General features: G+C 41.9%; 1 protein-coding gene across 4 annotated transcripts; it reads right to left on the minus strand.

Annotated features, from left to right (window-relative positions):
• Positions 1 to 316: 316 nt before the first annotated feature.
• LOC105018784 (BTB/POZ domain-containing protein KCTD1) lies at positions 317 to 14,318 on the minus strand. Of its 4 annotated transcripts, XM_010884507.5 has the most exons (8): positions 14,301 to 14,318; positions 13,973 to 14,049; positions 13,479 to 13,485; positions 13,193 to 13,340; positions 6,158 to 6,336; positions 5,058 to 5,202; positions 2,820 to 3,125; positions 317 to 1,624 (listed from the first exon to the last, which is right to left on the minus strand). In XM_010884507.5, the coding sequence occupies exons 2-8, from the start codon at positions 13,989 to 13,991 to the stop codon at positions 1,460 to 1,462; spliced, it is 969 nt and encodes a 322-aa protein (XP_010882809.1). In that variant the 5' UTR covers positions 13,992 to 14,049; positions 14,301 to 14,318; the 3' UTR covers positions 317 to 1,459. The 4 variants fall into 4 exon arrangements, with proteins under 4 accessions (XP_010882809.1, XP_010882824.1, XP_010882832.1 ...); XM_010884522.5 differs by lacking the exons at positions 13,479 to 13,485; positions 14,301 to 14,318 and having other exon boundaries at positions 13,973 to 14,221; XM_010884530.5 differs by lacking the exons at positions 13,193 to 13,340; positions 13,479 to 13,485; positions 14,301 to 14,318 and having other exon boundaries at positions 13,973 to 14,224.
• Between the last annotated feature and the right edge of the window lie 11,727 nt (positions 14,319 to 26,045).

Genomic DNA, 26,045 nt, shown 5'->3' on the forward strand with positions numbered 1-26,045 from the left:
TTTCATCGATGAACCGTGCTTGCATCTACAGCCATGTCTATGATATGAGAGTGGTTAAAAAAACGTCAGCACTATATGTCAGTTTTTTACTGAAACAGTGCCAGGAGAACCCTTTGTTGATTTGTCAACCGCTGATTGATGCTTTACGAGTGTGTTAACTTCACGTAACGGAAAGTGGGAAAATAATCGTTCTCCAACTTGGTGTTGAATATACTATTGCACCCAACAAGAACCAATACCAGCATAACAACATGCGCAATGATATTCAGTTAGCACCAGAGGAAGACACAGTCAAAAGGTCAGCCAGCCGTCAGAACAATTTCTGATTGTTTTAAGATTTATTTCACATTTTGGTGCTACATTCCTCTTTACTCAAATCTAGGGAGTGTAGGTAGATCATGTTAGAAATCATTTTGAACTTCGTATCATCAATGTGTCCTAAGAGTATATCTTAATGTGGGTCTTATAATAATAGCCTTCTGTCTATGTTCAGTCATTTATGAGGCAACATTATTCAGTTTAAAAAGGTGTCCATTTCAATGTAAAAAAAACACAAACACATATACAATGGTAAATCTAATTTACAGTACGGAACCCAGGAGGATCCTGTGACCCATCTGAATGAATCACCTGTTCTCTAGGCTTAGTCCCCTAATGAGGTAATGCACTGATGTTTCTTATAATCATTTCATTAATCATTTTCATTTAGTGATTATAGAATGGTCTATGACATAAAATCTTTAATACTAATGTGAACTATTATTCCATAGCATAAAATCCAATAAGGTAACTTCCATTAAAGTAAAACCACTTCATTTGTATGTATCCCGACACTTGCCATACTGTGTGAGTAAGTGTGCAGATAAGAATGTGTTCATACTCAGTGCGGTTCAAAAGAATAATGTTCATGTGAACTACGATCTTGCATACTGTAAGCAACACATTACACTGAAACATTTTAGAGACTGGGAGAAAAATTACACTTGGCTAATATGCCAGTGGGGAAATGAAAAACTACAAATCATTTGTGAGAGGCCTTGCACTACATGTGCAATCAAACCCTTTTAGTCATGGAAATCATATCTAACCTAATGTAGGTTCAAAGTTTTAAAACAAACTTCATTTGGGGACCCTGGGAAAATATTAACCCTTTTTTATCTCTCGATGTGGGGGGGGGGGGGGGCTTGAACAATCACAAATGTCCTTTATATATCATTAACTTATCAAATGTTCTGTCTCTTCTTATGGCAAAAAAAAATAAAAAAATCTCCTGTCGCTCCTTCTCTGTGGTTTTTCTCAAGTAAAAAAAAAAAAATACAACAACAAAGAAAGAAAACAAAAAGATAATACACAGAGTCTACAGAGCTCCGCTGCACCCGTCAAGCGCTTGGCTGCCACCCAAAAAAAAAAAAAGAAAAAAAAAAGTCTAGCACCCCCTGGATTCTGGGAGGTCCGCAGTCTAGTCCAGCTGTTCCTGTTTTATCCTGTTTGAGTTAGGCCCTCCTCGCTGGCCTGGCCTCCTCAGTTCCCTCCTCAGGACGTACTCACTGAACTGGGACGAGTCCACGCCCCCACCGCAGGATCCGGCGATCTCAAAGCCACGCTGCTGCAGGCGCTCCAAAACCTGGAGAGGAGCGAGAGAAGGGCGTTGAGGTAACACTGTTGAAAACGTTTAGATGTTACACACAGAGGGCCTATGGCTTTCCTAATGACAGTGAGGAGATTCATGTACAATGCTCACTTATCCACAGGGACATCGCTCTCCACAAACACGCACCATCGTCTAGTACAAGGGGAGGCGGGTGGCCGAAACACAGAGGAATGGAGGGGCCATCCATCCCTTCTTACCACAAACCAAGAGCCTCTCTATCTTACTCCCTGACTTGGTATTGTTTGTAAGTACATGCATTTCCATGCCTGCGTGTATGAGCGTATTTGTCTCTGTAGATTCGTTCCCAAACTTACAGCCTTGCAGACATCTACAGACATGTCCGGAGGGCAGCAGGATCACATTCCATCAAAGAGGCCCCAGGGAGCAGTAGCCCCCCCCCCCCCCACCCCATCTCTCTCTCTCTCTCTGCCACTTGGCTCTGCGGTGTGGGCTTCTCAGACTACTCCCTACATCCTCCCCGTCTCCCCCTCCCCTCTCGTCCCCAGCCCCGAGCCAAAGCCCCCGCCTGATCTACAAAGGTCTCCCCACTGCCGGCAGTCTCACCGTGCCCCCCTGCTACCCCCACCCAGCCTCCATTAGGCCCAGATACAGCACCCACCGCCGGCGTACTTTAATAACCAAACAGGATTATGGGCCCTGCCTCAGGACAACTTGCCAGGGAGCGGATTGGAGCTCTCTCCCTCACTCCCTCCCCCTTTTCTCTCTTTCTCCACTGCATACACTTGAGAGTGGTTTTGTGTGTGTGTGTGTGTGTGTGTGTGTATGCATGCAAGAGAGAAAGGCTTTCTGCAGTACACAGAGCAGGGAGAAACACTGTCCAACATTTTTTAATAATAACATTCCGTGCCTTCATTTATTGATGCATCCCCAACTGAGGCAACGGTTTCATCAGAACTGACGAACATAAGGGGAACATTTGGAACTAGCCTACCACACAGCATCCATATCTGGCAATCAAAAAGTGCCCTCAAAGAGTAAAAGTGACATGCGTGTGTGCGTGTGTGTGCATGTGGGTGTGAAGTTTCAAGATTATTAGTCACATGCCAGTATACACAAAGCAAACCACACAATTAGTTTTTATACTTGCAGGTCCATACTTGCTTGATTGTATATATTTGTGTGTGTGTGTGTGTGTGTGTTTCCTCACCTGGACAGAGTTGAGGTGACAGTATCCATTGAGTGGAAAGCGTATGACGTGCGTGGAGTCGTGATTCCAGCCGGCGTTAACGGAGTTGCACATGACGTCCCCGATCTCCGGGAACACGTCCTCGATGAGGGCCTTGTCTCCGCTCAGCGTGATCCTCTCGCCAAGGTCGGGCGCAACGCGGACCACCAGGCACTCGCAGGGGCGCGACACCCAGGCGAGGTCGCGGTCCTGGCGCCAGCGCTCCAGCTCAGACAGCATGGGCTGCAGCTGGAAGTACCGGGCCTCCTCGTAGAGCAGACTGTAGTCCTATAGCACAGGACACCAGGTCAGTTAGGACAGACTGTAGTCCTATAGCTCAGGACACCAGGTCAGTTAGGACAGACTGTAGTCCTATAGCACAGGACACCAGGTCAGTTAAAACAGACTGTAGTCCTATAGCACAGGACACCAGGTCAGTTAAAACAGACTGTAGTCCTATAGCACAGGACACCAGGTCAGTTAAAACAGACTGTAGTCCTATAGCACAGGACACCAGGTCACTTAAAACAGACTGTAGTCCTATAGCACAGGACACCAGGTCAGTTAAAACAGACTGTAGTCCTATAGCACAGGACACCAGGTCACTTAAAACAGACTGTAGTCCTATAGCACAGGACACCAGGTCAGTTAAAACAGACTGTAGTCCTATAGCACAGGACACCAGGTCAGTTAAAACAGACTGTAGTCCTATAGCACAGGACACCAGGTCAGTTAAAGTAGGTTGACATATGGGGAAGCATCACCAGGTTTGTTAGGACAGGTTGACACAAGGGGAGGATGAATGTGGATGAGTTCTCAAAGTAAACCATTTCTTCGACATTGATTTTCTACCGGATTACTATTCATGTAGTCAGGAAAGTTGGTTAAATCTACTGAGATCCAGCCAAAGACTGTCATCACTGGAATCTAGGGCATGGTCATTTTGGCTTGAAGGGCACATGGAGATTGTAGAATTCAAAAAGGCCTCAAAGATTGGTTTTGGAACTAGGCTTCTTCCGCAAAAGCAAGTTGTAAGCCAGAAAGAGGGCAGTCATTTGGAAATGTAATGGTCCATTTCAAACTCTACATAGGTTTTTATTTTAGATGTTAAATAGTGGCCTAGAGTGGCCAAGAAGGCCTTCTGGGGGGTTATCATACTAAGACAAATGTGGGGCTGTATTGCACTCAAATTTTCTCAGTCTCACATCTTTGTGTTTGTCGGGATGAATTTGGCCACTGTCTGAACTTGGGCCAGTCTTTTGTCTTTGCTTATTTTAGCTGACATATTTTCCCCCTGATTGAGTCACACTGTGTGTGGACAGTCCATCAGATAATGTGATTATTTGTTTTCTCTCAGGGCAAATTTGTAATTAAGGGCTAAATGACACATAAAAAGCGAGCAAATGGAATGCAAATGTGTCACATACAGTGAGGATCAGAAGCCCTCTTCCTCGACATACTTCTTTTCTGTGCGCACCATCCCAAACACAGTGATGATAGTCACGCCATCCCAAACACAGTGATGATAGTCACGCCATCCCAAACACAGTGATGATAGTCACGCCATCCCAAACACAGTGATGATAGTCACGCCATCCCAAACACAGTGATGATAGTCACGCCATCCCAAACACAGAGATGAGGGTCAAGCAGCAAATCTACTCCAAAACAAAGGTCTCTAACTCCAAATTACGTTTTTAGTGGTTTTGAAAGTACCACTTTCAAGCCAAAGCACGTCACTGACAATTGCACACAGTCACATCTTCGCATTCTCTCTTCGCATGTGTCTGATTTTGCTAGATGTTACTTAAATGCCAGGATGTTAAAGCTCTTTGGCTGGAACTCTAATTGCTAGGGAAATAGCACTGCAAACCTTCCAGAAAACATTGCTTTCAAATTAAGAATTGTCCATCTAATTGAGGTATATTGGGAATTCTGTTCATGGATTATTGTGCATGTATAAACAGCATATTGACACATCCCACCCAAAGCGGGAGGTATACTGACAAATCTGCCAAAGTTCTGGAAATTCTCTTAAAGATGACATACAATATAATATCATACAAGCTTCAAACCATAGACCTTTTCCACACACATACGGAATGTGTCAGAAACAATCCTACAGGGAGACCAAGCACTACGTCTCTTTGTAGACCGGAATATTGAGAATAAATATTGTCAGCTGATAGGACACTGCAATGGAGATGAACAGAAACTTACTTTGAAATCGTCTGGGATGAGGAGCTTGGAGGTCCTGAGGAAGTTGAGGATGTAGCGGAACATGTGTCCATCCCTGTCTATGAAGTAGTGCTGCTTCAGACTGTCTAAAACGATGGGCTCTGTGCCATCAAAGAGACGCCCGATTCTAGAGGGGAAAACAGAGGGAGCGATAACATGACCCGGAACAAAATGCTTGGTGACATTCTCGGTTACTCGTCTAGCCTGACGAAAACATTCCAGTCAAGATATGTTGTACGTCCATGGAAGATTTTTGTATATGCACACAGTTTCTATTATAGGGCCAATGGAACTGCTGCTAATCTTGAGTTAAGCTGCTGAGCTGCACAGTTGAGTTGACAGTACACCAGGTGTGGTTTTGCGCATAGGAAAATATCCCCTAATATGGCTACAGTACACCGACTCAGCTATGACTCACTGGATGTGGGTGAGCTCAGGAGTGTTTGATTTCTTTCACACCTTTGTTGAGTGATGCACACATTACTCTGTTCCATGTACACACAGAGAGAGAGTGAGAGAGAGAAAGAGTCATAAAGACAAGAAAGGAAAGATGGAGAGAATGAAAGGGAAAGAAAAAGAAAAAATGTAGCACATAGATGTGAGGAGAGAGCTGTGCTGTGGTCTGATGGAGGGGTCAGGGCCAGCTGGTAGATAGGTGCTCCAGGCAGGGTGGCGCCCTGGGGGCCTGGCTCCAGGCTGCAACGTGGCCCTCCTGCCTCCAGATGGCCCTGTGCCCTTTGGACCTTTACTGCTACTGGGACATCTGTCAGAATAACTGAGCTGCTTTTGTCTTCAGTTTGAATTTTTGAGCCATCCGAATGTTTACAGCTCAAAATAACTCTGGGTAGGTTTGAAAAAACAATAGGGAAATATTGTGATGGTTGATTGTACAGTAATTATAACCATGGTAGGCTAGTCTCAGACAATAATAATTTATATTAAGCCATGTGTACAGATCCAATCTTCTCTGCCTCATTCATCAGTGTGTGGTACATCCGTTTCCGCACATTGCTGCATTGGTCTGTGATTGGATGAACTATGCAACTTGCAATTGAGGAATTGCATCAATATGATATGCTTACCTGGACTCTGGGTACTTTGTTAAAGTGGCCAGACTGCTGGTGTACATGTGCCCACCCACATCAATGTGCACAGGGGCATTGGACTTGGTGAGCTGGGCGGGCGTCGGGATGCCCTGGTTACTGAGTGGGGACGCTGGCGATCTGGTGATCATTGGCCTGGACATGTTGGAACGGTTATCCTGTCACAAAATAGACAAATACATGTTAGTGATTATCAATATAGTGGACAGAGTAGATGGAATTTAAGGCAATGAAGTGATTTGAGTATGGTTTTTCACTCGGTTAATGTGGACAGATTTAAAAGCGACAATCCATCATAGCAACATTGCAGAACTCTGATTGGCCAGGCAATTCTTTCGTCATAATTTTGAAAAGGTAATGGTGAAATAGTTGGCCAATGCCCAACTATGCAGTCATGACTGAGAAATGTCTTTCTTTATGAAACTACTAAGTAGTTCCTGACCTTGACCTGAATGTTACCAAACACAACCCTCCATATCTGTTGGGCATAATCAAATTCTAAAATCAAATTAATTTGGAGCAGCAATCTCACACAGACTGTAAACTAGAAATAATCAGTCCAGATTTAAATAATGTAATAAGATTTTGAAGAAATGTTCCCTGCTAACTTAAAAACACAATTAGCCGACATCTCTAATGGCACACAGAACAAATTGAGTTTCCCTAATCAAAAGTTAAAAACCCTTTGAGCCAATAAGAACTAAGGCGCCTACAATATGTCCATCTCTGCACAATATGCGAACATCGTCATTGGAGGGAGAAATACATATGTTCTAATTAATTACATAGGTATATAGAACGCCTTCATTGATAACTCAAGAATAAGTTTTAAATGACTTTGCCCTGCTGCACAGATTTTTTTCAAGCTGGACAATTGATAGCTACAAAACATTTGCATTGATTCACAACAAATCAATGAAAGATAAATAAAATAATTAAAAAAATAAAAACTTCCACGGTTGGTGCAAGATACATTTAAAAAGTCTACAGAACGCAAAAGTGAATCCAGCCAAGTGAATAACTCCCTGGTCGCCAACTGACATGCCTACAGTTCAAGATAAATTGTACTAAATCTGTGTTACCTGCGATGACAAAATAGTGGCTGGCGAGGAAGACACAGATTGATCATTCTGCTTTAGTGGTGCAGCCGTTAAGGGTTCTCTGGAGTATATGAACGGAGCGTCTCCGGATTCTTCTCCTGTTCGCATTGAGATTCGTTTTAGGGACGCGTGCACTACAGACTCATCCACCGAACTGATTGGACGCGGGCGCTTTCTCGTTTTCTGATGCGTTAAATCCATGATATCCGTTGCGTCCATGATCACAAACCTGGTGCAAAAAACGTCTTAAAGCTGGAAGATGCTGTCAGTTTCAACCTGCAGCCTTCGGGGAGGAGTGAATGGGAGGCAGCCGCGCGCACACACAGAGACGCTGCTGTGGCAGACAGTCACTGTGTCGCTTTAGCAACGGTTGTTGGGATAAGTCAAAGCCCCCCGACAACATTTGCATTCTAGTGCCTGTGGGTTTTAGCATTGTCGCAGTTATAAAGGGCGGTATTGTCGCATTTACAGCAGAATTGTCCGGGTCAGCTAAGGTGTATTCTACACCAGATTTAACTTTGGACCAGCTCAACCGCGCAGGTAGGGTATATCCCCAAGACGTCCTAAATCAGGGTCTTTAGCCCTGGCTTTGCCCTTTCTGTTCTTCATCCTCCACTTCTTCCAGCCATGCCAGCTGCCTCTCAGACACTAACATACAACCTGAGCATGACTTTTCCATATAACCATAATCAGAGCATTATGGTCTAGAATTCTGGCAACAAGTTGTTAGTTCAAATAAAAGCCACAGTTACACTGCTGTAATACTATAACAGCATGGAGTATATAGTGACAAACCAAATGACATAATCAAAATGGCAGCATAGACCTCCTGTTTCTGTTTAGATTAAAACACACACATGGTCCCAGGCCATTGGAGACCCTGAAGGAACACTTGACCTTTCCACAGACCCTTTTTGGCTTTGCGGCACACCTTCTCAAGACCTGTTTGCACACATAAAGCCGACATTGATGCAACAATGGGATATATTCAGATAGGCTGTAAAGAGAGTGGTTTAGATTTGATGAGCTAATTAAAACAGTGACACTCCACCCACCCATTTTATATAAATTAGCCGGATAATGTTGGTCAATATTTGTAAAGGGAATAGGTAAGATTATATAATTAATATTCGATAAAATAATACAAACTGTATTCAACATGTCCTTTTCTGTAATACACAAGGATTCAATTTGAAACCCCTATAGATTTGATGACCTGTTTAACCTCCCGAGTTGAATGCTCTGGGTAAAGTTTGGTAATGCAGTGTGCACTGAAAATGGATCTGTAGCTCTGTGTGATTGCTTATAGTTGGTACGGCGCTACTGTTCAGATACCAGGGCGTTTGGCATTCTTGAAAAAACTGTTGTTCCTGACAGTCATTTTTGTTTTAAGGGCTCTCTCTAGGTAAGCCCTTGAGACATTTGCAGGGAATTCTGTGTTGAGGATGTATCTAGCTTGCAACTAGCAATTCTTCCATCAGTTTTCATCTTTCTATTGCAACTTAACACTTCTGCAGGTGCCCCTAGTTCCTCAAGGTAGCTTCTATTCTCACAGTCCAAAAAGTGTCTCCCCCTATTATTGTCTTGGCCTATACCAGAACTACGCAGACTTCAAAGTCACTTGTAGATCTAATCTAATGGCTTATCAGAGATCCACAGGCAATTCATATTTTTCTTTCAAAAGTAGAAAAAGAGCGAGAATATTTTCCTATCACATTCATGTTCCATAGCAGCATGGAAAAGATCACCAACACACATCATGAGAGATACCTTAGAATCCACAACATCGGATCACTCGTTGAAGAGTATACCACAGTGATGTTCAGTTCATTTTGGAAAAATGGCCAAGTAGCCTTGCACTATACTTTCCTGGCATATTTTCCCATAATGTTCAAGAAATCCAATCCAGTCATTTTAAATAAGTTGAAATGAAATAAATTAATTAAAAACAACCGCAACTGCCCTTAAAACATCCACGTTTTTACTTCTCCATTTTGGCAGTGTGGGTTTCACACCTAGATACCCAATTAGCAATTAAGCCTGCCTTTGAGTGCAGGCCTATACTGCGGTTTATGATCCTACCCTGATTTGCATGCAGTTCGTTTGTGCACACGCTGATAAGCGCAGGCAGCAAGCCGCCATGCATAGTTTTAAAATTCAACTCCAGAATCCCTCTTGCAGAAGGCAGAGGGGCCCGTAGGGCAAACAGAGAGGAAGAAATCACACGGCCGCTCTTCAAAAGGGGGACCTGTGTAAGGCAGCCGGCAAAGTGCGTGGGATCACACTCAGAATGCAGGTAATTTGTTCCCTGACTAATTTGCGGGAGATTGTGTATGTGTGTAGAAAGTTCTGAAAACCATCTTGCCTGGAACTGGCTTTCCGCAAAGCCTTGTCATCATGAAGGTGGTTGGAGTAGGGAATCTGCTTAGAAGACTCATGAAAGTTTGTGTGAAAGAGTGTGTGTGTGTGTGTGTGTGTGTCTTGCCACATGAGGGGAGAAAGGTAGCATGGAGTAGAGTACTTGTAGCACAACCATTTCATCCCAACCAAACCATGTCTTATGGATTCATTCTCAGGTAGACTACTCAAATGTACTTTTAAACAGCAGGAGCACAGTCCAACCAGTACTGTACATACAAATTAATCTCTATAGTGGCTTGGACCACCACAGGTTCTGCCCAGCCTTGACCCAGACGAACCAGGTGGAAAGATCACTGTAATGCATTGCTAGAACTCTGAGCCCACCATGGTGCCATGCTGTTTTTGGCCTGGCACACTACATTCCATCTCCTTATCCCTTTTCCTTTCACCATCACTGCAGTCACTCTTCCCACCTGTTGCCATTGAGAATAATGTAGGCCATGGGTAACCAAATAGATTTAGCCGCCAGAATATTTTTGTCAAAGTGGATGGTCAGGGGGCAGGAACATAGCTACACAAATATAAATGTGTCAAACGGGCCACAGCTTAGACTGAAAATAGATTGCAATTGAAAATAACAATAATTGAATAAGATTACGATTAGGACATTCACATTATTTGTAGTAGTCCTCTGAAACTGATTCCTAAATCAAACTCACTTTTACATGACTTTGCTGGTAATTTTACAGTCTATATATCACTGCTGGTTGCCAACCCCTCAACTCGGCCAAACACATAGCTATGTGTATAAAAAACACATGCTCCACCATTTGTTAGTGGTTCAATGTTCCCTTGCTAGAAGTTCTAGACTTGCAAAAATGCTAAACAAATGTAATATTCCTCTGCTTTAAGTGACTTGCTTGTTTGCCTTGTCTAGTGTAATTATGTTAACCACATCCACACCGCAACATGTTAAAACAAATCTGGAGTTAGTCACAATAGATCAAAGCTTATAGTTGTCAGATTGGACTCAGTTTCTGTGTTTAGTTTTCAACAAATACTTTATACTATGTGTGTCGTGCCCTGTCAAAGTAGAAATTGTGCACAATATTGAATTAATTAAAAGCTGTATTAATTAAAGTGCAGTTTTATACAGACCACATGGAGAATAAAAAAAAACAGATGTATATCAATAGGATTTGCTCCAGTGCCAAAATGGTGCCATCCATGCAGCCTTGTAACTTCTAGGAAGATTTAAAGCCACATTATCTCAAAACACTTTGATCAACATTAACTCAGGGAGTCTTGAAAGTGAATTCCCCCCCCAAAAAAAATCACTTCTAACTAACATCATACTAAATGAACATGCAAACGTTTCATAAAATGAAACCTACTGGATTTTTGTAACCTCTGTCAGACACTATTTTAGATGTATTGTCCTATAAGTGTTTAAGGGGCTTGACTGTTTAATTCTAACATTACATTTGGTTAGAACTATCGCCTTCAGGACCATGTGTTTGTCTTTTTCTACTTTTAGCTTGCAAATGTCTGACCTGCCACTAGGAGTCACTAGAATGCAACACCACAGGGCTTTCTTATGCTATCCCTTCTACCTGGATGGTACTGAACCAATTTGAACTACCCTTTGCGAGACTCCCAGGCACGGTTGTTATGCAGTGATCAGGATAAAAACACGGGTTGCAATGATGTAGCTGCACTGCCTTAGACTGCTGCTTTGAATGCTGCACCACTCGAGAGCCCCTTGGTGTCCACAATATATGTTTGTTTGACAGTAGGATGTTTGTGTCCGTAACATTATTTATATCAGAGGAAATATTGGTGGAAATACCTTTTAGTCTTTACAGACAAATATTGATAGAACAATCATATTAGTAAGTAAAACTGGAGTCACACTTTACATGTTAGTCATTTAGCTGACGTTTTAATCCAGTTAAATTGATCTGGATTAAAGTTAGTGTATGTGTTTGTATGATAGCTAGGTGGGACTTAGGAGTAGTGATTACACCCTACTCAATGAACTAGCCATCAGCAAAGTCAGTGCTAGAAAGAAAAGAAAAAAGAAAATACATTGCAAGTATTAGTTAACAGAGGTAGGGTTGGGTTTCAGAACTCTCCAGAACTCTACTTCGACTCTGGACAGTATGCAGCTTATTAGGCTACAGACTGAAGAAGTTCTAATTGATTTCAGTTTATCAGAACATACTTATCAAAATGCATGTGAGCTTGATGTTCCTTCCCAATAAAAATTGAGGGTTGATAATTTGGGGACATGATCAATGTGTTGCTGCCATTTCACAAATTAGAAGTCTTGCTCTTCTCAAGATTAACACCTTATTGGGAGATGTTGGCTACAGTGTTGGTGTCAGGACCAGAGTGGGAATTTTCCCTATGTAATGCAACAGTTTGTTAGACAGTAGACAATGCTATAGAAATCTATTACATTACATACAATGCAAGTGAAAGGGACCTTTTATGTGCACTGTCATCATGCACTGCTTTTTATCTGTTTCAATTCAGTTTGGTCAAAAAACAACGGTGGAAAGATGTACATATATATTATTTGTTTATTTCAGAATAATTGGGTGAAAATCTGTTGTTAATTGGATGCAAAACTAGCTATTGTAAAACCGTAGTTCTGTGGTTGAAAACCACCAGGTCAAACTAGTCACTTCTTACCAATAGTTAGACAAGGTAGATATTGTTATACTTTTAAGCTTCAATTGTCCCTTTCGTTGCACATAACGAAACGTCCAGTCTGCGGCCACGTGACAGAATACCATCAAGACATTATGTTACAATGTGGTGAAATTAAACGTTTTGCTGGGAAGAAGTTACACTTCTCAGAATGCTACCCATTGGTGGAAAGACGCATGTGTTAACAATGTATTCAACTTGACGTTGCATGCACAAGAAAGTATTAGGAACACGTTTTCATCTCGATATAGCATGCAGTTGTGTCCACTATTTTAACCATAAAAAATAAGTTGCAAACATTGTACATGTTAATAACCTCCCAGGTGGGACATAAAAAGTGAGAAGCCCATTGAGCAATGCGAGTTGTAGTGCCCTTAAACGCCCAGATGCCAATTTGGCTCGTGTCATAACAGCGCCCTCCAGTGAACGCACCTACAGGCACGAATTGAATTCAAACGGAATACGAATCTTACGTCTAACATTTCCGCGTTTTACTTGCTGGCTTTAAAGGAATGAGAATATATTTGATGTGTTCACATGCATTTGTCTACAATATTGTATATTGGTTGGAATTAAAAAGCGTAAATTGTGAATGTTAAAGGAGCACAAAAACTTATATGTAAACGTATTGAAAAGCAGTACAAATCTGTCACCATATGTATACATTTGGATTTGATTAGCAAATTTTAAGTACAAGTTCAAAAAGTTGCATTTTGATTGTCCACATCCATGTGGCCACATTCTGATGCGCAACCACATATATTAATAGTAATTTCTTACAAACATTGTGTATGAATATAATTCCTAAAATTGGAATTTGTACACTCATAATACTAACCATATATATCATGTTTTGTCTCCATAACATCACAGCTACAAAGATGCAAACATAGATCCAGACTTCCGCCCGGGAGTAATTATTTGCAGTGGCGCGTCTGTACCGTGGAATTCCCTGCACACGGGTATAGGTCAGCCCCGCAAGAGATCTATGGGAAGCAGAAAGAAATATCCTACTGTAGCCTACATTTTCTCTTGGTTCACATATATATGATTCTCGTTACAAAGCGACGGCTTAATACAAAGATTATTCACAGAATCTGCATTGACGTGTGTGGAATAGGTACCTCCTGTCTTATAAAATAAAAAAAAAACCCTCCGGCAAAATTACTCCACAATGGCGTCTTTCATTAGCCAGATCTAGGGCACTCAGGAAATGAAACTGGTTTAGGGCAAACCAAGATAGAAAAAGCCTCATCGAAATGCCTAAACTCGGTTTGTAATACTGTGACGAGAAGTCCGACGGGGAAAACGGCGACGAGAATGTGTTCGGGGCTGAGGCAACGCGCCAGGAGCAAATTCACACGGACGGATAGCTACGGTATTTCAACAAAGGTCATAAAATCCGGTCAAAATACAAATCAACATTTCAAATAGGTCGTCGGCAATTCTACAAATATACAGTTGTTAAACACTGAACAACATCCAGGAAGTGGTTAAATATTTTTTGTTAGAACTGTGGCGCTCAACGCCTGGCACATGCGTAAAAGCGGCTGCGCCTTGAATGTCCCAGTCAAACCAGCCTCGGAAATAATAGCAAACCAAATAAATCTCCGCTTACCTGAAACATGGATGGGCATATAGTATATTTTTTTAGAACGCTTTTCCTTCGATTTCGTCTGCGATCTGCTTCCCTTCCTACACCAGTGAGAAATGCAATAGCTTGGCTAAGGTAGACAGAACAAAATACAGAGAATACTTGCTCCAGGGCTCCGAAACCCCTCAAGGCAAAGATCAGGATACAATTAGCTCATGTCTCTACCCCAGTCTAAACCAATCTGCAGAATAAAACTGCAAGGAAAGGAGCAGATTACTACAGCAGTGCGTTGGCCTTTCTGGAAAATTTATTTTATAGACTATTTCTTCATAAAATCGTATAGAGATCTTACTCTTTTTTCAGCTTACAACACCCTCACTCCTGCCTCCAACTTGCCTATTGCCTTCCTCTAGCACAGAAAAGCTGATTTTAATCGTTGTGATTAGTTTTGATGTAACGTGCCCGCGGGCGATTTCTGCAAATGGATGGAGTGTTTCTTTGCCAGGGAGGAAAAGCAGCAGATGATGATAATTATATAGATTGTTGGTTGAGTCTTTTGATTATTTTGTTTTCCAAATGTCTATCTAAGGTCTGGAGTTATAACATAAATGGACACAGCATGTGCATGAAGCAACTTGTTGATTACAATCAACTTTTTTTTAAATCAATGAATGGATTCTCATGGAAAATCGACACTTGATTTTTTTCTCATTTTTTTCCTTCTTCATTCCCTTTTGGCCAACCTCCCTAATGACGTAGTTATATAAATAAGCACTTGCAGCCTGCCTTGCCCGAATCAAGTCTGAATCAGCGCCTGGGGCAGATGCACGAGCTCATTTCAAATGTTCAACCATGCATAATTTCAGGAATATTGAGTCTCTTCTTAAGCTTTTGATTTCAAACTGCGGGATACTGACAGCAAAGGGCATTGTTTCATCTGACAGTTTTTCCTGTGTTGATTTATATATAATGCAAAACATACATTTGTATGTCACCTGGATGTAAAATCGTTTCAATTATATCCTTATCTTTTACATGGCATTCCCTAAAACACACATGCCTCATAGATCTTCTTTACCGCCAGTTTTAGAATGATAGAAAGAGTAATATATGTTCAGCTGTGGATCTACTCATTTGTCCCTCATATACAATGTTAAATACACTTACTCCCCATTGGCCATGGGTTTACAAATAAGCTCAAGAATAAGAGATACAATCTCCCATCCACTCTCTCTGCTCGCCCCCTGCTGTTAAAAGCACTAGTTGCTCTGAATGGCATGGGCAGTACAAGTCGATTTCCATATTTACCAAGTGTGGAATTCGTCTTACTGCCAAGGCTTTAAGTATAATAAAGGCTTTTTGCTACATAACCACAGTAGAACTGTAACCTGATGTTGGTGGACATCAAATGGCTGTACTTTCTGAATTCACCTAAAAAAGAAAACAAATATGAAAAGAGAGAATGAATAAACTTGTGTCACCAGGCCTTTACTCATTGTGGTTGAAAGTAACAAAAAATAAGTATAGCTTGATTGAAGTGCATACTCAAGGCCTAGCATGTCCATGTAGTTCACCAAATCATTCAATTGCATATCAGTTGCTTAGTTCTGCATTAACTACATTCTAATTAAGGTCGTTTTTATTATTCTCAGTACTTTTTCCCCATGTAGTGTTTTAAAAATTGTTTTATCAGACCTGCTTAATTCTCATTTCAAATACAGTAGGTATTAAGATTAATAATAGGCTAAAATGCACATTTTGCTGACAGTTATGTGTTCTTGCTATTCTGTGACATTTCATATTTGCAAATGATAACAGTTCACAAAGTAAAATACCTTTGATAGTAAGCCAGCATTTTCCTCAGGGTAGCTATAATATATATATAGTATAGTTTAGTATAGTTTAACTTTCAATGTGAAGTAACTGTCAGCTTTCTTTTGAATATAGCTTCCCATAAACTTTGACATGCTGCTCAGTGGTTGGTCAGCCTGTTTTTTCCAGCATGGTCTCTACCTGGTCCCTAGTTGGTCTGACCAGCATCATAGAAGTTCCGTTATGACCATACTAAAATATAGATATATTTCCCAGCACGAATTGTCGTTTTTTATAAATTGTTAGTATATATTTTTTGTTCATTATGTTTTTACTTGTACATTGATTGATTTCTCTTATTCAGCTAAACAAAGATATATAAAAGAAAAGTTTTAATCTGTAGTATTCATTGCACTAATGGCTGGTCACCAAGCAAAAATAGATAATTATTTTTGGCAACAAAAGGCCTGTAACCAGCAAAAGCATAACAGACTGATTGAGGTCTACCCTGATCACAAGTGAAAATACAACAAAGACCTATTGAGATCTCCCATGATCATCAGCGAAGACACAACAACGACTGAACAAGGTCTAACCTGATCGCCAGTGAAGACATCAAATGGTTTTTCAAAAAAAATATTGATCTTTACTATTATTATTGGTGGTGGATCAGCCAACCTCTGCTGGGCAATAATGAACTATTAGAGTTGCAGAAGCTGGCTTCTAATAGGTTATGGATTTGTTTTTGATTCAGGTCCAGCCAAGACACAACAAAGAGTTATTGAGATCTGAGATCAGTTATTGAGAAGACACAACAAATACTGATTAATACAATGATCACCAGAGAAGACACAACAAAGACTGATCAATGTCTACAATTATCAGGGGCGACTGGTCATTAGGAGCAGGTAGAGCACAGCCCCACCTGTGGTCAACAGAAAGAACTGCAACAAAAATTATGTTATTTTTATTTCTCGAAGATTACTTCCTTTAATTTATTATCTATGAATATAGCATCTACCTAAATTGCATATCATTTGTGTTAGGATTTTATTTCCTGTTCATTGGTCCCTGCCTTGCTGCTTCAGACTGCGTTCTGCCAATTAGAGTTTGCAGTAGTAGGCCATAGGCTAAGCGTGAATGTGGGGCTAGCCCCTCTGTCACAATCCAATGTACATTGTATGTGTGAAAATATTAATACGCATGCTCAGAATGTTAGTGTGATCAATGTAGATCACACAAATTTGTTGCCAAGTGGGGCTGTCTGTCTGGCGCCAACATTAGTCGGCAAGAAGAGCAAGGAGGGTAGATTGTCTTAGCTTGCTTCTTAGCTTCACAAATGGCAGATAACTGAATAGACAAATGAACAAAGTGGATTTCATACTCAAGCACCGGTTTGAAACCCTTAATTTGGAGGAGAAACTTGAATTAAAGCGACTTGGTGTCCATCAGGGGGCCTCCCCCGGGTAGGGCCACAGTGTCGCCGGACCCCCCAGTCTCAGTTCCAAGGTGTTACGCTGCTATATTATTGTGCTGGGGGATATGAGGGATGTACTACTAACTTTTCTCAGTCTCCAGTTTTAAATTTTAGGAGGAAATGAGGTCCTGGTCCACATCTGCGGATTACCTGGTTTGGGGGGCCCGTTGCTGTCCCTGTCCTTGTCCACCTGGTCATACTTCTGACCTAGTCTATAATCAAATAGACTCTGGATTTAGCCCAGAGAAATTTATTTATTATTCCAATTGGACTCTTAATATCTCACCCGGCACAGCCAGAAGAGGACTAGTCACCCCTCTGAGCCTGGGTCCTCTCTAGGTTTCTTCCTAGAATTCGACCTTCTTATGGAGTTTTTCCTAGCCACTGAAATTCAACACTACTGTTGTTTGCTCCTTGGGGTTTAAGGCCGGGTGTCTCTGTAAAGCACTTTGAGACATTTGCTGTTGTAAAAAAAATTATTTGATTGATTGATTGATTGATCAGCCACGGGATATTGTCATCACTCAAACTGCTTGTAAAAGTAACCGCGGGTTTAACGTGGAGTGGTTTTTGGTTTGCATCCAAAAGAAGGCATTCTTCTGTTTTCCATGTCTGCTATTTGGTGGAGATGGTACTTGGTCGAGGACGGGTTACAAAGATTTGAAAAATCTTTCTGAGAGGATTGCAAAACATGAGAGCAGCGGAAGTCTGACGCTCAGCCCATCTTCAAAAGGACATCCAGCACTGTACAAAATGAACTGTTAGACTGTATGTATGAAGTGTACAGGGAGGAGATAGCAAAGCAAGTGGAGGAGACATATTTGTTTGCCATAAAGGCAGATGAAACAACTGATGTCTCCTGTAAACCACAAATGGTGGTTGTGTTGCGATACATGTTGCCTGACAATACAGTGACAGAGAGGTTTTTGGAGTTTGTGGAAGTCAAAGATAAAACTGGACTCTGCCTCTCTAATAGCATCAAGAGTGTGCTGGAACCACTGAAGCTGGGAGAAAAGCTGATCGCTCAGACTTATGATGGTGCGGCTGTAATGAGTGGAAACATCTGAGGTTTACAGACCCTAATGAAAGAGAAATACCCACATATCCAGTTTGTTCACTGCTATTCTCACCATCTGAACCTGACCTTGCAGCAACTTTGTTCAGCAAGGATGAGCATCTTCAAGGTGTTTTTTGCAGATTGAACTGCTTTTGCCACCTTTTTCTCTGTCGCTCCAAAACGTGTTGCAGCACTTGCTGAGGCAACATTGAGACGCATTCCAAGGCCACCCGCTGTACAATGGAACTTTAAAAGTAGAAATGTAAATGCAGTTTGGGAAAACTGCGCTGCACTGCTCTTGTGTAAGGAGGACATACAACCAGGATGGGATGAGGCCACCATAAGTGAGGCATACGGCCTGTCAAAAAACCCAGGGACTGAACCTTTCTGCAGCTGCTGGAATTTTTTTCTTCCTTATGCCAGACGTTGATGTTTTATACAACACTCTGCAAAAACTGAGCATCGATGCATCTGGGATTAGTAGTGCGCTCACCCGTTTCAAGGAGAATGTCCAGAATATGTGGAAGCAAACTGATGAATGGGCTGCCACCATTCACGATGAAACAGACGAGCCAGGCCAACGAGTAACCAACACAGCACCCGTGTTGAAGGAGGTATCCGACACAGTCATCTCTCAGATGGCCAGAGGTTTTCACAAAGTGACCTCCTGATCGCTGCCAAGCTGGTTGACAGCTCTCTCTTCCCACAATTTGTCCTGCCATTCCCTACATCTGAGCTTGACTCTGCGGTGAAACTATGGCCTCTAGGAAACAAGGATAAGTTGAAGTCTGAGCTGACCACTCTGTACTGCCACACTGATCTTCACATTGGTAAGAAGGCCCTGTCTCTATTAAGATCCATCCATAAGAACAACCTAGAGGAGGCTTTTGCTGAGACCGTCACTCTGCTTAAAATCATCATAACAACACCATGTTGTCCATTGAAAGCCAGCTGATTCAGCAGCTACATGACCTCATTCCCAAAGTCATCTAAAAGTATTCCCAGAGGAAGAACCATCGTGCCACCTTTCTCTTCAAGTGAGCCCTCAGCCTTGGTGAGTGAAAGCATATTTTTCATCCTGCCTTTGTGGTGCTGGTCCGTGTATTGGTCATATTTTTGTGGTGGATCGATTGATATTGATGGTGACAAGTGTCAGTGTGTCCATGCTCATCTATTAAGGTTGTTGTCATAGAATGGATCTGTATCCTTAAAAAGTTGTCTTTCTGCTTCGTTGTGGACTTCAGTGGTGTTGAGCTCATTGCTGTTCGCGTATGGCCCTGTAGGCACATTGGTTCTGAGCTTGGTTGCATTCCTAATTTAGGTTTGTAAATGTGACAGTGGTGTGTGAGAGAGAAGGAGAGCAATTACACAAGAAGGTCTCTCTCTCTCTCTCTCTCTCTCCAGTATGCGTACCATAACACCTGGTAGAAGCAAGCCGCTATGTTGTTAAAAGTGTTTTGTGGAGCCACGCTGTTTGTTGATGTGTTAAATAAACACACCAGTAGCAAGAGGGAGTTTTGTAGCTTTACTGGTATGTATCCTATATTTTGAAATGGTTTGTGCCCCACCAATTTTTTACACATAAAAACGATGATCACCAGCAAAGTCGCTATAAAGACTAATCGAGGTCTACAATGATCACCAGCGAAGACACTACAAAGACTGATCAAGGTCTACCCTGATCACCAAAGAAGATGCTACAAAGACTTATTGAGGTCTACTTGATCACCAGTGAAGACACAATGAAGTCGGATTACCAGCCTATGCTGAAATGTATTGATTCTATCAAATAAAATGTTTTAATAAAAGGAATTTCATTTCAATAGTTACACGACAAATCCAGGCAGTTCTTATCCAATAATAAAACAAAACAAAAAAACACTCTTCCACTAAAACGTATTGTTTGGCAGAATGGATACTATTCAGTCTATTCCGTTTTTTTGATGTTATGTTAATTCAATAGTGGATGCACCTTACTTTTATTCTGAACCTTTTAATCATTCCCCTAGGCTGTACCCAGGGCATATTCATTACTGTATCAAGTTGGTTACTGAATAAGGGACATTTCCTTGGACACAGATAACACTAGTCATTTTTTGCTCCTTTGCACTTTACAGAGGTCATCACCAGTGCTTGCTTTCGAGGAAGGGTCAGACAGAGCTGGCCATCCTTAGCCCTTTCAAAGCAGAGCAAGCACAGGGGCCTTTTTAACTTTCCACTGTTTGACCAACGTGTCTCACAGGAAAATAAACACAGGATTAAAGTGTTACGACGGAGTTATTTGCCCTGGAGGTTCCCGGCTGGTGCACAAACACCAAGCCTTGCATTTTCTATTTTCCCCGTTCTCCTGTACTTTTTTTATTTTTATCTTTGCCATCAGGCTGACAAACTGTAGCAAAGCTGAGAACACCCCAGGCCTCAAAATCTCATACGTTCCCCATTTTCCACACAAATGGAGCCAAGTCATAATGGGACCCTCCCGATTCTGTATTCAAGATATGCATTAGATGTTGTAGAAATGAAAACCAGCTAGCCAGTGGTGATTTTGGAATATGCTTGCTTGGTGTTTAGGGGCCAAAAACAAGTCCATTGTTCTAATTCTGTGGTTGTCGGGTGTGTTTTACTTGGAAAGAAACCTATAGCTGTAGCAGCAGCAGGGGGAGAGCTCTGTCAGAGCTGTATTTTGGTGGACAAATTAGTGAAATGGCTTGCAGATGTGATTCGCCCTAAACAGACCTAGCCTAGTTACAGTGTCTGATGACATCATGCCCAAGGTTATATATTCATACTCAGTATGGAGGCTTGAGTTACTTTTCAACTATTTAGAAAACAGTGAGCCACAGCTACACAAAGCCATGGTTTCTTAGTTTTTTTTAAAGTTTTTTCTGCGTTCTGTTTAGATACAATATATACAGTGTGTGTGTGGGGGGGGGGGGGGGGGGTATAGATGTATATTGGGGTGGTTCCTGTCAAAATCTTTCTCCTTCTCTTAAATCCCTTAACTCTGCCTCTTAACCTAATTTTTACTATGGGAAATTCTTCATAGCCTTTGCATGTGAGATTTGTCCATGATTCTTCAGACTAGTGTGAGCAGTGGCAGCCAATGTGGCCCTTTTATGACTTTTGGTCAGTCTCTCTTTCAGATGCCAACTCCCCGTATAGTTCAATTAACTCTGTCACACATTAGCCACGGTAATCCTCATTATGACTGGCTGAGACTGCGCTGTTATGTTGCCTTGGAAAACGTTAATAACTCTTGCCGTGCACCACACCCCTCTAATTGCCACTGGTTTTGTCAGCGAGTGGGCTGGACAGGGAGAGGGTGCCATCCAGAATCAAACACAATCTTTCCTACAGCCATGTATAGTTTAAATTGCACTTTATCACCAAATAGGACCCCCCCCCCCCCCCCCCCCCCCAGAAATATGCAGTGTATCTCTCGAGGAGGGTACTGTCACAGCCACAGTGCACAGGGCAGTTGGCTTCTGATGGATTTGTTATCATCAAAGTACTGTACGCATGAAGGACACTCTGTCTGGAAATGCTCTCTACTGCTTGGCACTCATCACGTGAAAATGATCACTGTCGTTTAGCCCTCATCATGATTTCGATGGCATCAAGGATAAAGAACAGGTCGCACAGCAGCGGAGACAGGTGATCAGACGGACCACAACTCCAGCATGTGAGGAAAAGTTCCCCTCTGTAGAGGACCCCTCCTATCTTCTGTAATGGTCTGATCTTATCACAGCTACATACATATGTACCCCCCCCCCCCCCCCCCCCCCCACACACACACACACACACCCACAGAAGACTCTCAATAAGTGGAAGAGAGGAGAGATGAGGAGGAGGGGTTTGGTTGGGTTATGCTGGGAGGCTCCAATAAAATGTAATCCTATTATATGGTTCCCACTAGAGGGCAACAATAATAAAGGTTTCCCTAATAACACGGCAGTGCAGGCCGGACCCAAATGGAAAACAGGTCCTCCGGTGAAGTCCCATATTCCAACATATATCCTCTCATTAGCTACATGGCTGATGGGCCACGTTACACCTCCGAGGCCTCTGAGATTTGGCTGTCGTGATGGCACTGGAAGAGTTAAGCCAAACAAATGTGTTTCATCAAACTAGAGTTTGGGCTGTTCTGCATAGAGCAAAGGGGGATGAAGGAGGAGAGGGATACGTGAGAGAGGGAGTGAGGGAATGTGGGGGTGGGAACTGAAAGAAACCGAGCCCGGAGGAAACCAATCAGAGATTCTCCACCCTCTTCCTGTCGCTAAGCCACCGGGGACTCAGGTGTGCACTACACAGGCTAATAGTGCTTAAACTTGATTGTTTGTGTTGCAGTGAAGTCTGGGTTTTCTGAATTAGCATTTTGGAAAATGAAAGCCCAATCACAGACAAACAAAATTGCAATGCAAGAGAGACACAACAGCAACAAACATAACAGTCCAAGGATGAAGATAACAGCTCTGGTTATTATCATTCTGTAACTTGCTGTATGAGATCCTGGAAATTCATTTGTTCTCACCATCCTAAACATATGAGGTCCACACTGTTTCTTAGATATTCAAGTGTATTTTTGGTCCTCGATGTGTGAGTTGCACTCTCTATCCTATACATTTGAAGTAAGTCTTAGCTGAATTCCAATCACATACACGTAACACAGTTTGTTTGTTAATGTACTCCCCTAGATATACCATATCAATAAGAATTAAGCAAACCAAAAAAGGTGCAAATGATTAGAACATATTTAGAGAGGTACATGGCAGGGTCTAGCCTTCCATAAAGATACTTGGTCAGGTTTGGTTTTATCCAAAACCATAACCAGCCAAAACCATAAGCTCATCATTTTGTCAGTCCATAATGAAAAGACCTCTCCAATGCACTCAGAAGAAGGATTATTGATGTTCATGTGTCTTTGAGGAGTTACAAAGCCACTTCCAAGCAATTCAAAGTACTGTGCTCAAAGAAATTAAGGGGACATGTAATCATCACACTATAACACCAAGTCAGTTAAACAGGGATATCCATCTGTCCAGTTAGGACAGATGTGCTCACAGCCCAGCACCGTGCAGCTCAATTGGCAATCGCCAGAGAACATCAGAATTGGCAGGTCCGCTCTCTTCACAGATTTAAAAGAGTCTGGAGACGCGGTGGTGAACGTTATGCTGCCTGCAACATCATCCAGCATGACTGGTTTGGCAGTGGGTCAGTGATGGTCTGGGGAGGCATATCCATGGAGGGTCGGACAGACCTCCATGTTCTAGCCAACTGTACCCTGACTGCAGTTGGGTACCTGGATGAAATCCTCAGGCCCATCGTCAGACCTTAGGCTGGTGCAGTGGGCCCTGGGTTCATCCTGGTGTAGGACAATGCCCAGCCTCATGTGGCCAGAGTGTGTAGGCAGTTCCTGGATGACGAAGGCATTGATGCCATTGACTGGCCCTCATATTCCCCAGACCTGAATCCAATTGAGAACCTCTGGGACGTTATGTATCGGTGCATCCAACGCCACCAAGTAGCACCACAGACTGTCCAGGAGCTCACTGATGCCCTGATCCAGGTCTGGGAGGAGATCCCTCAGGACAACATCCGCTGTCTCATCAAGAGCATGCCCAGATGTTGTCAGGAGTGCATACAGGCACATGGGGGCCATACACACTACTGAGTCACATTATGAGTTGCCGTGATGAAATTCACACAAGTTGGAACAGCCTGTGATTTTAATTGTTTACATAGATTTTCGGTGTGAGTTTGAATTCAGCCCTCAGTCGGGTGGTGATTTTGGTTTCCATTGACCGTTGTTATGCCATTTTGTTCTCAATGAATTACACAATGTGCAGTAAAGATTTGTATCTTTTATATATTTTGTTCATCGAGAGTTGATGTTTGATTTGTGTTCCCTTTATTTTTTTCAGCAATGTGTATCATCCCACTGTCCAATGGAGCATCTATAAATGAGGAGGAAATTCCACACCATTGGCAAATGACATAGGCTTAGAGCTGGCTCAAAGATGCTTGTAGAAGTCTCTAGGAACTCCAGTTTAAAATCAAGGGATCTACAGGCCTGTCTTGCAGCAATAAATGTTGAAATGCATGAGTAAACTATTAGAATGAGTTGGCACAAAATTAGCCTACACCAGAGATCAGGAAAGAAGAAAAAATTATATCAAGACAGTACTGAATTTTGAATGGATGAGACAAAGATAGAGTTGTTTGGTTGCAATTCCAGATGCCATATATGTTAAAAAATGCCTTTCAAAAGAAGAACCTCATACCAACCAGAAAGCATTGAGGTGGTGGCAATATGGTTTGAGGCTGCTTTGCTGCCTCAGGGGCTGGCCAACCTCCAGAATATGAATTCCTTATTGTTCCCGCAAATTCTTGAGGAGAATGTGAGGCAATCTGTCAAGAAGCTGAATCTGAACTAAACATGGATCCAAAAGACTCAAGCAAAGCTACAACAGAATAACGCAAAAAGAAGAAATGGAATGTTATGTAATGGCCGAGTCAATGGCCAGATGTCAGTCCTATTGAAAGGCTATGGGGGGACATGAGCCAGACTATGCATGCAAGAAAGTCCTTGAGTATGATACAGTTTAAACAGTACGATAAAGTTAAGTCAACATTTCCTGCAAAATAAGTGACAACAATTCCTCCAAGTAAATGTAAGAGACTGATAGAAAGTTAGAAGAAACATCTAGATTACGTTATTTCTGCCAAAAAGGGGGCAATACCAACTATTGAAGTTAGGGGTGTATTTATTCCATATTTAATTGCATACAACATTTCAATTTTTTGGAAAAATAAATTGGGTAACATGTATGATGTGGTTTGACTTTAGCTCAGATATACTGTACATGCTTCCAAATATGTAAAAAAAAAAAAGACAACACCTTTCCAGGGTGTTCACTCTCCCATGACTGTACAAGCTGTACTCTCTATCCTCCACATATCAGGTGTACCCTGTAGCCCTGTTTTTTTTTTTTTTTTTTAGACATGTAGGAGATGTACCCCATATGAAAAACACATGAGGTCTATCTGGCATCCTATATGCCTGTATCCTATAACGGCTGGAACTGAAAGAACTCGAATTCTGGCGCCAATGTTGACAAAACATGTTTAATCGTAGTCAAGAGAGTGCATGAACACACAATCTCACAGTGGCGTTATTTGATAAATGCGATAAGTCCCAAATGCATTCAGCCTACTAGCGCTCTCATTGAAATACATCAAAAATATTTAGCATAAGTGACAAGGTGAGTGACGTTATCCATCATTTTCTCCAGACATATTGAGTTATTAAATGAGGCTGTGTAACAGCATTATGAAGCTCAGAATAACAAAGGGTTATGTATCTGTGTGTGTATGTGTCAGACAGACAATCAGACAGAGGGGGAAGAGAAAGCGAGAAGGAGAGAGAGTGTCGCATTCCTTCCTGTTCCTGTACCACCCTCCAACCCCAGAGCCGCAGACTTAAGGCGGTTTCGAGAATCAAACAATTTCACGCAGCTACTGGAGGAGGAAATGAACTGAGCCCAAAGCAATAATAAAATTATACAAATGTTATTACAGACTCGCCTGCTACTGTCCTACTTTAATTCAAATTTGGGCACTCCAGGCAGTGCTGGTGGCAGAGACCTTCCTGAATAAATCAACATTAGCTTACGTCTAAATTATTAAGGAAGTGGGAGACTTTCTTGTTTATAGTATGAATTATTAAACAAATGTTTAACACAGTTTTTCTT

The sequence above is a fragment of the Esox lucius genome, chromosome 3, assembly GCF_011004845.1.
Source record: "Esox lucius isolate fEsoLuc1 chromosome 3, fEsoLuc1.pri, whole genome shotgun sequence".
In the NCBI taxonomy this organism is placed as follows: Eukaryota; Metazoa; Chordata; class Actinopteri; order Esociformes; family Esocidae; genus Esox; species Esox lucius.